Source organism: Sitophilus oryzae, unplaced genomic scaffold (genome assembly GCF_002938485.1).
Source record: "Sitophilus oryzae breed Bouriz unplaced genomic scaffold, Soryzae_2.0 scaffold_1512_pilon_pilon, whole genome shotgun sequence".
In the NCBI taxonomy this organism is placed as follows: domain Eukaryota; kingdom Metazoa; phylum Arthropoda; class Insecta; order Coleoptera; family Curculionidae; genus Sitophilus; species Sitophilus oryzae.
In genome coordinates this window covers 47,633-61,785 of record NW_022146184.1, presented here as the reverse complement: position 1 = coordinate 61,785, position 14,153 = coordinate 47,633, and the positions used below count along the sequence as shown (strand labels likewise).

The window sequence follows — 14,153 nt, the reverse complement described above, 5'->3', positions numbered from 1 at the left end:
AACTTTTGTTTGAAAACTTTTTGTCTAAAATAGATTATAATGGAATTAGGGACAATTTTTAAAATAGCCAAAATTTGTTTTTTTCGAAATATCTAGTAAGCCTTGAACTTTTTCAAATATTTGAAAGGCGCATATTTATGACTCCACAAAACTGCAATTCTTTCCACATTTAACCGACTCTCTATCTCCAGTAGTTTCCGAGATACCCATAGAGAACATCGTAGGAAACTCACCCTGTATATTATATTATATAGCCTGTAATTTAGTATTTTATGAATGGTTTTATCTCCAAAAACGAAAACACTACATATATAGTCAGTATTTCAAAGTGGGACAAAATAAAATGAAAGCACTCAATTTCGTGGTGTATTAATATCCAAAGTAGGAGAAAATTGAGATCAAAATACAATTTTATGACATTGTTTTATTGTTATACCGTTTATAGATAGATGTTAATTTATATGCAATGTCAAGCTAAATGCACATGATGCATTTATGTTTGTTTATCTTTTACTGACTAAAACGGAAACATTATTATTTAAATCGAAAAATAATTTGTTTTTCATCAATATTAGAATAATATTTCACTTACGCTAAACATCATATCAAATACATTATTAATTTACTATCGTGTTCAGTGCAGTGCCAATAATGGACTTGAAGCTTTTATTAGAATTTGTGATATTTATATTAAGCCCAAATCATATCGGATGTTTATCAGCACGGCAACGGGTAATATTAATTTTATATTTGACGTATAATTTGATATAGAATCTATTGCAATGTTAATTTATGTTTTAAAAATGTTTTAAAGTACTTCTTGGTAATGGCAACATTAAAATATGCTTGACATTGAAAAGCAAAATAACTTTAATTGGCTTAACTTTTTCTATGCCCTTTGAGGCCTTAATATACCAGTAAATGTATCCAATAAATAACTTCTTCTTTTTCTGGTCCCATATACATCTGGCCCACGGAATATGGTTACCGCGTCCAGTATCCCGCTACAATCTCTAATTTTCCAGAGCGATGAGTGCTGTTTTTTTCTTGGCCCTCTTCCACGCTCAATTTTACCCTGAAGAACCAATTTCGGAATGGCGATGGCGTAGCGAGTTCCTCTCAAAATGTGCCCTAAATATGACATTTTCCGGAACATATGACTAAATATGAACTAAATATGAACTAAATATAACTAAATATGAACTAAATATGACAGATCCGGAACCAAACCAAATTAAGCACTTGTCTTTCGACACCAGCTTTCCTTAGAACTTCTTCGTTTGAATTGTGATCAATATCTTCTTCTTAAAGTGCTTATCCTCTTTGGATGTTGGCTATCACATTGGTCCATATTGCTTTGTTCACTGCCGTTCTGAACAAAGCTGTTGACGTCATTCCGGTCCATTTTTTGTAGATTTTGCAGCCACGATATTCTTCTACATCCCGCTGATCTTCTGCCTTCTATTTTCCCCTGCAGTATGAGTTGGAGTAGGCGGTATTTCTCGTTCCGCATCATGTGTCCGAAGTATTCCAGTTTTCTGCGTTTGATATTCACCAGAAACTCCAACTCCTCTTTGATGAAAGTTGTTGATGTAGTTCTTGCTAATGATCAACGTTTGTCTTATTGCGGTTCATTTTCATTCCGTATCTGCTGCATGTATTCGCCACACGATCTATATGCCTTTGGAGATCTTCAGCGGTATCGGCCAACAGAACGGTATCATCTGCATATCTCAAATTGTTTATTATTTGTCCGTTTATTACCAGCCCATCCTCTGTGCCATCCAGTGCCTCTCTAAACAGATGTTCCGAGTACACATTGAATAGCAGAGACGACAATATACAACCCTGTCGCACTCCCCTCCTTACACTAAACTCTTCTGAAGTTTCGTTCTCGATTCAAACCACGGCCTTTTGTTGACGATAAAGTTTTGCTATTATCTCTGTATCTCTATCTTCTATCACTGATTCCTGTCTGTAAAATCGAGATGAGTTTGTCATGCTGGACTCTATCAAAGGCCTTTTCGAAGTCTATGAAGCACGCAAAGACATCTACATTGACGTCGCGTGCTCGTTGGACTAGGATTGAAAACAATTCTCTGTACAATGGCTCATCAGACTGATTATCCTGAGATCAGAGCATTTGGTCGCATTTGCCTTCTTGGGAAAAAATAAATGATGTTTGGGATTGGACCACCTGTATAAATTTTGTTGAATAGGGTGGTCAGTAGTTGAACTTGTTCCGAGTCCAGCAGTTTAGGCACTTCTCCGTGTATCTGATCCGGTCCGGAAGTCTTGTTGTTTTTCAGACGTTTGATAGCTGTTTCCACTTCTTCCTGTGTAATGGTGGGCCCTATATTGCCAATTCCTGCAGTTATGTCGTCGCTATTTTCGTTTCCGAAGAGCTCCTCCATGGACTGCCTCCATCTTGAGAATTTTTTTATCTGTTTCTGTAATGATGCCATTCATTCGGTCGGTTACGACTCTACCCAAGAGTGAAGTGATTTAATTCTTGAGCCTGTCGTATTACCATATGCCAATGATTTTGGGAGAAACTTCATTCTCATGCATGACAATGCACGGCCTCATACAGCCAGAGTGGTAAGTGAGTTTATCAATGCTCATCAATTAAACATCTAACTCTGGCCGGCACAATCTCCTGACCTCAACCCCATCGAGCACGTATGGGACGCGGTCCAAAGAAGAATATTGAGAATGGAAATGCCTCGTGAAACTCGTAAGGATCTGGTTCGGGCCGTGAATGCAGCGTGGCAGGCTGTACCTCAAGAAGAGATCGACAACCTGATCAGGAGCATAGAGAGACGATGTAGGGCTGTAATGAACAGTAGAGGAGGCCATACCCTTTATTAAGTAAAAATGGTTTTATCTTTTTTTTTAATTCACAGTTTAGAATAAAAAAAAATGTGTATATTTTTTTGAGTTCAATAAAAATCAAGGTAAATTTGAAAAATTCGGTAAATTTCGCATTTTTATTTCCAATACGTCCTGTAAACTATTTGTTTATTTTAATTTTATTATATCAGAAATGCAAATAATAAAATTACTGACGATGGCTGGATAAAATTGTAATATCCCTAGACTTTTCCGGTGTGTGTATTTAGGGATACTTAGGACTTTACTTTGATTAACCACGTTTCTGCCCCATACAAAAGGACGGGCCATACATAGCACATAATCACTCTTAGTCGGAGGTCTAATGGTAAGCGTTGTTGTAGGAGGATATTCTGAAGCCTTCGAAACGTTTTTCTGGCCATGCCAATTCGAATTTTAATTTCCTCGTCGCAGTTCCATTTGTTATGTACAACAGAGCCGAGATACTGATCCACCTGATCAATGATTCCGCTGCTTATAGTGAGATTAACATTTTGAATTTGTCTACTAATCACCATGGTCTTTGTTTTTGAAGTTATATAGCACATACTGTTGTCTTACATTATTTTTTCTATTTAGCAATTTTGGAAGATATTTCATAGTGGAGGTCAATGTAACAGTATCGTCCGCATATCTGCGAATATTAATAGGTTTTCCTTTGACCTTAATACCCATGGACTCATTTTCGAGAGCAAGCTGGAATACTTTTTCGACATAGATGTTAAAAATCATCGGTGACAGATTGCATCCTTGTCGCACTCCTTTGGTTACTTCAAAGGCTTCGGTCGAGACTGTGTCATTGACCTTCACTTCGGCTGTCCGTGTGTGTGGTTCCAATATAGTTTTTTTATGATTTGGATGTCCTTCTCATCTACACAGATCCCATAGTCGTGTCAGAGGTAAATAACTAATGATACAATGTTTTTTGACCATATTAATATGATTTCCAGGCTAAGTTCTGCACGCGCATAAACGATAATCGGTCGGGTATTTCGCGTGCAATCTAAACAAAAAAAACTTACCCCAGAGGTAAGCGATCGATAACCAAAGCGATCAAAAGCATCGAAAATATTTCAATAAAATACTATTGTCAATTTTTAGGATAAATCATTCCACATCTATAAATTAGAAGACGGATGTCGAGAGTCTAACGGATTGACATTACCACTTCAACTAAAAAATATTAAAATCGGAGTAGAAGATACTACTTATAAAATTGCTTTTAATATAGTCGTAAACGAGGACATTTATGAGAATTATAAGGTATGTATTATTCAGAAGGTATAGTCTGTAAAACGAATAACTTTGAATTTGACAGTTCCCGCGGGCTTTTCTAGTGTTAATTTTATTAGGTTAGCAACTTGCGGCCGTGCTGACGCAATGCCGTCTCTAATAGAACAGCCTAAGAACGAGATTTATGACGTCACACTAGTTAGATACTACAAATTAATAATTATGTTGTAGAATACATGGAAAACCTAATTATTCCTCGATTTGTTGGTTTGTATTTTAAAAATAATATAGTTTACATGAAATATACATAATATACAGTTAATAAATACAATATATATACCTATTTATATTAATAAATACTTTGGCAGATAAATTATGAACCATACAAATGCAGCAAATGTTTTACAATATGACTGAAATCGTACTCCATAGTCAATGTAGATAGTTTTTGTGTTAAGAATAATAATTTAAAAAAATATGTGGTCATCTTTTGACAAGTTTATATTAGTTTATTAATTGCAGTAAACATTATAATATATAAATAAATTTTGTGAATGCAAATAATAATACATCACTATTAGTAGATATTGAATGTTTTTTGTTAAATTAGATTGATTTTCGAACCCCAAAATTTAAAATATATTTTACATTTTACCCATTATCTTATGTACCACCTATTCATTATTTTTATATTGTAAAACATTTGCTGCATTTGTATGGTTCATGTTTATTAGCCAAAGTATTTATTACAATAAATCGGTATATATTATATTGTATTTATTAACTGTATATTATGTATATTTCATGTAAACTATATCATTTTTAAAATACAAACCAAAAATACGAGGAATAATTATGTTTCCCATGTATTCTCCAACATATTTATTAATCCGTATTATCTAACTAGCGTGACGTCATAAATCTCGCCTCGTGGCTGTTCTAATAGAGACGGCATTGGTCTAATATTTAGAAATGTCAAAAGCTGATGACATTTTACTTTTGTCAATTATGACATTTCGTGTTGATTTTTGCAAGAAGAGGAAGAATTGTCACTTGTTTTTTATTTTCCTTTTCTATTTCACGAAAGTAAAAAGAGTTACCTATCTGATTCGTTCAGGCTAGTTCAGGCACTCAATTTAAAGAATATCAGTAACTTTTTTGACAGAGGGATTTTATATTTGCCATGTTGGTAAAAAATAACGGTCAAAATTCAAAGTTATTCATTTTATAGACTATAGCAGTTTTATACCAAAGCGTAGAGATGCCATACCAACGTTGAAAAAAAATGCTTAGCTAAATTTACACTTTTTCTGTAAATTCTAAATTTACACTTTTTCTGCCAATTCTAAATTTACATTTTTTCTGTAAATTCTAAATTTACACATTTCCTGTAAATTTACTCTTTTTCTGTAAATTTACAATTTTTCTGTAAATCACATGCGAAATATACTACCCTGCAAGGCGACGCTGACGCCTCTTTATCGACCTGTTCGTTACTCTTCGTTACTCAGTAGTTAAAGGGCAAACTTGTTCTCTTCCAGTTAAGTTGCCATTGTGGCGACAAAGTACAGATATTCGTTAGATATTATGGACGAATACATTAAAACCTACTTTCAAATCGGTTTAAGTCACAAAGGAATTTTGAAATGTACGCTGGATGACGGTTATGTTCTAAGTTTTAAGATTACGTCATTTGCTAAGGCATTTAGGACGACTTATTTTATATCGAAGAAATATTTACACGAACGTTGATATTCTGGTAGGATTTATTGAAGCACAAATTTCGACACTCGGTCAGCTTCACGGCTACAGCTGCATGTACAGGGTGGGCCACTGAAAACTTACAATGGCTATAATTTTTAAACCAAAAAATATATCAATAACATAAAAATACTGTTTCTATAATATCGAGGGGGAATACATATGACGTATTTTTTGAACCACCCCGACCTACCCCTTAGGCGGTACCCCTACTCACTTGAAAATCTCAAATGGCAACACCCCACTTGTGGCGCCTTTTTCGAAAGCCCATGAAAAATGCTAAACGATGATCATAAAGTTTTTAGGGTGAAATTGAAAAACTACCCCTTACACGAAAAATTAGGTGGACATTAATGCAAAAAGTTATTTTTTCAGGATAAGTTACAAATTGGGACCCAGCTCAATGAGGCAAATAAGGTATTTTTCAAACCACCCCGACCCACCCCTAGGTGCCACCCCCTCACTTCTAATATCAAGATAGTGATACCCCACTTGTGACACCTCTTTGGAAAGCGTATAAAAAATGCTTAACGACTGTCATAAAAAAGAACAAAAAAAATGGAGCTAAAAATAAAAAAAATGTCAAAACGTGTTAAAGTCAATACCCCTCCGCATTATTCTATTATAACAGGCGGTGGTTGAATAGATATTATCCAAGGCAATGGATTGGCAGAAGGAGTCCAATCAAGGAGCCGCTAAAGTCACCTGATCTCACTCCTTTAGACTTTTTCTTGTGGGGTTACACTAAATCCATAGTCTACAAGACAAAACCAGGTTCGTCGGAAGAACTGCGGCAGACGATAACTGAAGCATGTCGAAATATTCCGACAGAGACTTTCCAAAAAGTGAGAGAAGAATTTGAAAATCGTTTGTATTTTTATATGGAACAAAACGGCTGTCCTTTTGAGCAATTCTTAAAATAAATTATCATTTTAAATTTCTTTCAAATTGTCACACTCACATTTCGTATCACGACTTACCAGTAATTAAGTTGAAGTCTGTATGACCATCGTTTAGCAATTTCAATTAGCTTTCCAAAGAAGTGTCACAAGTGGGGTATCGCTATCTTGAGATTAGAAGTGAGGGGATGGCACCTAGGGGTGGGTCGGGGTGGTTTGAAAAATACCTCATTTGCCTGATTTAGCTGGATCCAAATTTGTAACTTATGCTGAAAAAATCACTTTTTTCATTAATGTCCATCTAATTTTTCGTGTAAGGGGTAGTTTTTCAATTTCACTCTAAAAACTTTACGATCATCGTTTAGCATTTTTCATGGGCTTACCAAAAAGGCGCCACAAGTGGGGTGTTGCCATTTAAGATTCTCAAGTGAGTAGGGGTGCCGCCTAAGGGGTAGGTCGGGGTGGTTCAAAAAATACGTCATATGTATTCCCCCTCGATATTATCGAAACGGTAATTTTTATTTCTTTTGATATCTTTTTTGGTTTAAAAATTATAGCCATTATAAGTTTTCAGTGGCCCACCCTGTATGCTTGCTGCACTGCTTAAGTGCCTTCAGAATGGATTGGTTGTAGGGGAGAGGTAGTAACAGTGAGACACAAAATTTTAAGACAAAATATCTTTTATATTATAAGATATATTTCACTGCAAATTAATCTCAGTTTTTTGTATGTCGTTAGGAACTAATTAGTAAACTCAGTCAAATGAAAAAACGAAAAACAAACTTAAAAAATGTTTATTAAAAAACGGAAATGCCCCCCTGTTCTAACTCTTGGTCAGAACAATGAGACATTGCTTATGACGTATTTTTAAACTTAAATAAACATTCAAAATTTGCTTTTTAATTCAATGTAACATTATCTTAATTACTTTAAAATATATTTTATGTTTAAATTAGTGAAATTAATTTCAAATTTTAACAAAGATATTTGCCTTTTTGTTAATCCCTGTGTTCAATCATTTTTATATCTTTTTCCACGACCAGTGACAAATCTGGGACATTTGGAGCAAAAAAACTATCAAAGCCTTTTGTACTCTTCCTCATGAATAAAACTTCATATTCATTTTCATTGCATTGTGATATAATTTTTCCCACATAATAGACTTTCTGTTTAGCACTAAATTCTACAAGCACATAGTCGTCTTGAATTGGGTGACGATGAAGACTACCAAAATTTAGTGTCTCAGATTCTAGGCATTCTGTGATCTGAAAAAAACTGAACTATTTAATAGCATAGGAACAGTGATACATTCTTAGTGCTCCATCACAAAGAATGTCTCATTGTTCCTAAATAAAATATTTTACAAATTATTAAATATATAATCCTAGCAATATAAAATAACTGTTTAATATGCTACTTTATGGTTCAACATAAACATCGAGTATTCTTTATGGTACGTACCTTTAATAAAACAGCCAATAGTTCTTAAAAAACGTGTTCTAGAGCAAAACAAAATTTACTTTAGTGTACAGGGTGGGTCAAATTGGACGCTTTTAAATGGAAATACCCTTTTCCATAGGAGATAAACGAAAACTAATATCAGTGTCTGGAGCTCAATTTTTATCAAAAACATGATGGTGAAAACCTCATATCGATATCTGTTACCGTTTCGGAGTTTTTCAAAAATGTGCATTTGGGGGTGTTTTTCAAAAATGTGCATTTTTAACAAATCGCTGTAACTTTTTTGCTATGGAAAATTTTGTATTTTTATGAAAACATTCCCAAAGCATCTTTTTACGTAGAATTTAATGGTTTAAGTATATATTTTTTTAAATTAATAATTTAAGAATTATCAACAGAAAATTTGATTTTTTAAATGGGACACGCTGTATATTTTTAATTAATTGAAAATAATTTAAAATTACTTTTCCAAAAATATAGCATACTCGATATTTTGCTCAATTTCTCTTCGAGATATAGAGTTTATTAAAATTCGCCCACTTTGTATAAGTAGGCTTTGAATGGCGCCGGCTCTAATGCAAAAAAAAACTAGCCGGTGAGCAGCAATTAAAACGAAAATGATATTTGCAATGAGAGATGCAGAATTGTATAACAATTTAAACTATATTTAACCAACATTAACACATTTATACTATATCTAATGACAATAAAAATAAAGAGCAAACCGAGATATGAGATTTTGCTTCAGGTGTTCGACATATCGACCGTCTTCTGCTATGGAAAAACGGGGCGGTTTTTGAACATTTCTCGCGAAATTCATTATCTCAGTGGGGGTGAAAGGTACTCTCTCATAACTGCTAAGTATTTTTAGTTCTTGTCTAGATTATACGGAAGAATAAGGAACCTTTATTCTTCCGCAAATATATCTATAGAATTAGATCCATGGGCACTAAGTCAGGCGGCCTCGGCGGCCAAAATAAAATTTTACTAATAACTTCAGCGTTCAGAGGCGGTGCGTCGTCTTGCTGGAAAAATACGTTTTCAAATTCCATTAAGGGCTTATTATCAATAAGGGGTCCAAAGCCTACTAGTTAAAAGTGGCGAACTTTTAAAAATTCTGTATTTCGAAGGGGATTATGACAAAATATCAAGTGTGCTATATTTTTGGAAAGGTAATTTTAAATTATTTTCAGTTAATTAAAAATATAGAGGGTGTCCCAAATAAAAAATCAATTTTTATGTTGATAACTCTTAAATTATTAATTTTAAAAAAATTATACTTAAACCATTAAATTCTAAATAAAAAGGTGCTTTGGAAATGTTTTCATAGAAATACAAAATTTTCCATAGCAGAAAAGTTACAGCGATTTATTAAAAATGCACATTTTTGAAAAACACCCCGTAACTCCGAAACGGTAACAGATATTGATGTGCGGTTTTTACCATCATGTTTTTGATGAAAATTGAGCTCCAGACACCGATATTAGTTTTCGTCTATCTCCTATAGAAAAGGGTGTTTCCATTTAAAAGCGTCGAATTTGACCCACCCTGTACACTCTTACTGTAATCATGGATAACTGAAACCCGTTTGAAGTGCCAGCCGCGAGGCTTCCGGCGAGTATCAGACAACGCCATCTGTAACGGATTTTGTTTATTTTGGCGTTAAATTTAAAATTGCTTGCTCGGTACGGCAATTGTCTCAGTGTTCTAGCCGTCTCACTGTTACTACCTCTCCCCTAAATCAAAAAGCAGTCAGAGAACTGTTACGCATTTTGGATCCTGATGGAGTTACATTATATCAGCGACGTTGTGTACGAAGGCAACAATACTACAAACCCCCACCCCCCAAAGAAAGGACCCAATTTTCTAGGGCATACCGATTGTTACGACAAATTTAAGCTATTTTGAATTTGCTTAAGAGGCTGTATAGATGGATTTTCACGTTACACTATTTGGTTGAAAGATGGTCCAAATACCAATGACTTGTTGCCACGTAAAAAATTGATTTGACAGAAAATTTGTAAATTTACAGGAAAAGTGTAGTTGCAGAAAAAGTGTAAATGTGCAGAAAAAGTGTAAATATGATCTCACTCCTTTAGACTTTTTCTTGTGGGGTTACACTAAATCCATAGTCTACAAGACAAAACCAGGTTCGTCGGAAGAACTGCGGCAGACGATAACTGAAGCATGTCGAAATATTCTGACAGAGACTTTCCAAAAAGTGAGAGAAGAATTTGAAAATCGTTTGTATTTTTATATGGAACAAAACGGCTGTCCTTTTGAGCAATTCTTAAAATAAATTATCATTTTAAATTTCTTTCAAATTGTCACACTCACATTTCGTATCACGACTTACCAGTAATTAAGTTGAAGTCTGTATGACCATCGTTTAGCAATTTCAATTAGCTTTCCAAAGAAGTGTCACAAGTGGGGTATCACTATCTTGAGATTAGAAGTGAGGGGATGGCACCTAGGGGTGGGTCGGGGTGGTTTGAAAAATACCTCATTTGCCTGATTTGAAAAAATCACTTTTTTCATTAATGTCCATCAAATTTTTCGTGTAAGGGGTAGTTTTTCAATTTCACCCTAAAAACTTTACGATCATCGTTTAGCATTTTTCATGGGCTTACCAAAAAGGCGCCACAAGTGGGGTGTTGCCATTTAAGATTCTCAAGTGAGTAGGGGTGCCGCCTAAGGGGTAGGTCGGGGTGGTTCAAAAAATACGTCATATGTATTCCCCCTCGATATTATCGAAACGGTAATTTTTATTTTTTTATGTCTTTTTTGGTTTAAAAATTAATTAGCCATTATAAGTTTTCAGTGGCCCACCCTGTATGCTTGCTGCACTGCTTAAGTGCCTTCAGAATGGATTGGTTGTAGGGGAGAGGTAGTAACAGTGAGACACAAAATTTTAAGACAAAATATCTTTTATATTATAAGATATATTTCACTGCAAATTAATCTCAGTTTTTTGTATGTCGTTAGGAACTAATTAGTAAACTCAGTTCAAATGAAAAAACGAACGAGTTACATTATATCAGCGACGTTGTGTACGAAGGCAACAATACTACAAACCCCCACCCCCCAAAGAAAGGACCCAATTTTCTATGGCATACCGATTGTTACGACAAATTTAAGCTATTTTGAATTTGCTTAAGAGGCTGTATAGATGGATTTTCACGTTACACTATTTGGTTGAAAGATGGTCCAAATACCAATGACTTGTTGCCACGCAAAAAATGACAGAAAAAAATGATTTGACAGAAAATTTGTAAATTTACAGGAAAAGTGTAGTTGCAGAAAAAGTGTAAATGTGCAGAAAAAGTGTAAATATTGCTAAAAATAATGTTCAATGTTGCGATGGCACTCTACGCCCTTTCGTAGTTTTATAAGCAGTATTATTTGCTTTTAGCTAGAATTTCAATTAGTCAGATGTAAGGACAAGGGTTCATTAAATTCCTGCGAGAATTTTCATAAAATACCGATTCCATATTTCTGTAAGTTTCTAAATAACGATGGTCCCTGGTTACGGTACGTCCAAGCTCTAAAACCACCTCTGCAATGTCCTATGAAAAAGGTAATTATAACAAATCTTACCTAACATACGAACATTTTAGTATTTTCTGTATGCTAAAAGTAAAAATAAAGTAATTCTCTAAATATTAGTGCAAATTTTAGAGATATGTAATATCATGTGAGCCTTTATATTAATGTAACAGATTATTTTCTTTTCTATCTTTTGGGTTTAGTTATTGATTTTAGATAGCACCACTTTAACATTTTCAAAATATCTGTCTGTCTGTTTATACTAAAACTTTATTTTCTGGTAAAATTCCCTAAAAAAAATTGTTTAACTTTAAAAGCTTTGTGAGAACATAAACATAAAAACGCTGAGACGTTTTAAAACCAATAACCACCCTTGATATCATGTTTATCAGATGTTTGTAAGGATCTTGGAATTTTAGAAAAGCACGTACCTAAAACACCACAAGATGTAAATAGCGCTAAACGAAGATTAAATATACAGTGTTGTTCGCCACATACGACACGGAGTATTGTAGCTAAACGATTATATTTTTACAAATTTCAAGTTTTGGGTTCGATGAAGGACTATTAGAGGTACAATTTAAAAATAATTTGACAAGATACAGAGTGTCCCAAATAATTAAAAAATATCAAAGTTGTATTTTTTTAAATGGAACACCCTGTATATTATTACATTTTTAGTTTCTACGATTAAAATAAAGGTAAATTTGATTAAGGTTTATTATACTTAAACCTTACCGTTTTTGAAATATTTTCAATTTTGTGAAATTGCAGTAAAAATTTCAAGGCTTCATTTCTCCAAGGGTATCAAAGTTTTTAATACTAAATATTTACTGAAGTTTATTTATTGATCAGTTATTGTGTTGCAATAATAAAAATAATACTACCTTATATAGAGTGTCTAAAAATTTATTTTATATAATTTCTAGCTTTAAACGCCAATAACTTCTTTAATTTAAATTGAACGCCCTGTATGTTTTAGGAGAATCAGATGCACAATTTAATTGTCTATCAAATTGTATTATACCATTTTTTACCTATCCCTTCAAGTTTTCGTAGAAAATGCATTTTCTTATAATTTAGACCCTATTTATCAATATACCCATGGAATATTGACATTTTAGATTGTTTTTAAAGCAACAAATGTACAAAATGTACAGGCTTAAAACCAATAACCAATAACCCAAAAGAGAAAAGAAAATAATCTGTTACATTATTACTACTGTACCGCAAGAATGAACGTGGTTTATATGTATATTCAGTAAGTACATTCTTACTCCGAATAGAACATATGTACTATTTTTTTCAAACGTTACAAATAATTTCAAATGTTGTAAATAATATAATATAAATATAATATATTATATGAAATACCTTGTATGTAATTATATATTGATCAACATTTTGTACACTAGTTGAACTTGACACTTGATATCAGTTTAATAATATTTGAGAAAAAAATAATACTTTGGTGACGTTTGAAAAAAAATTCTATCGATCTAAACGAGCGACTTTTTTGCGTAATATATTGGTGGCTGATGTGGAAAAATTATAAAACGCGCCGTAGAATTGTTACTGTTATCGGTACCGGGCAAAGATTTAGCCATTTAGGGTAGGGCTTTAATTGGAAATAAGTCCTAATTATTTGGAAATCCGATATAAATAATCTTTTCTATTAAAATAAAAAATTTGATTTAAATCAAAAAAATATGTTTTTTTTTTCATTTTTATTTTAATCATGATTTTTTTCTAAGCCTGATTTGACCTACCTGTTTTATCATCACTTAATACGTGAAATTTCGTTTTATTTTACCTTTATATCATCTAGTTATTCTGCTTATTATTTATTTACTTTGCCGCTTTGCATATTTTAACTCTGTTTTACTTATTTAGCATTCTTAAAAATACGCAGTAGAAAACACACCTGTAGGTGATTAAGGAAAATGAAGTCATATTTGGATTTATTTTTTTGCAGGGTTTGTATACACTTCCCAAAGGTCTAACAGTTGACGTTAAGGAAATAGCGAAACTTCGCTTAGCAGATGGAAGTTTATTTCAGATCCACATCAAATCTTTTGGACATACATCTAATAAACTTTTATTTTGTGCATTTGCTGAGGGACAAGTTGTTTGATAAAACAACATAATTTGTTTTTGATAATTTAGATGTTTGTAAGTTATTTAATCTATTAAAATATAATTTATGTTTCCTTCTGGTTTTATTTAGTATCTACCATCTTATCATGCAAATGACAAAGCTTTTATTTCTTCCTATGAAATGCTTTGTTCGAGCTGTCAGAGTATCCAAACAACTATTTTTACTACATTAGTTTAACTGTGTCAATTTTAAAACTTCCCACC

At 33.2% G+C, this 14,153-nt stretch overlaps 1 protein-coding gene across 1 annotated transcript; it reads left to right on the top strand.

Annotated features, from left to right (window-relative positions):
* The first annotated feature begins 612 nt into the window (after positions 1-612).
* Positions 613-13,926, top strand: LOC115878427. The gene is made up of 4 exons (XM_030894937.1): positions 613-732; positions 3,994-4,155; positions 11,659-11,823; positions 13,768-13,926. The coding sequence occupies exons 1-4, from the start codon at positions 652-654 to the stop codon at positions 13,924-13,926; spliced, it is 567 nt and encodes a 188-aa protein (XP_030750797.1). The 5' UTR covers positions 613-651.
* Positions 13,927-14,153: the final 227 nt, after the last annotated feature.

Excerpts from the sequence above, each read along its gene's own strand:
- LOC115878427 (XM_030894937.1), top strand. The coding sequence starts at position 652 with ATGGACTTGAAGCTTTTATTAGAATTTGTGATATTTATATTAAGCCCA. Across the intron at positions 733-3,993 it reads GTTTATCAGCACGGCAACGG|GATAAATCATTCCACATCTA; the intron begins GTAATATTAATT and ends GTCAATTTTTAG. Across the intron at positions 4,156-11,658 it reads ACATTTATGAGAATTATAAG|CTAGAATTTCAATTAGTCAG; the intron begins GTATGTATTATT and ends ATTTGCTTTTAG.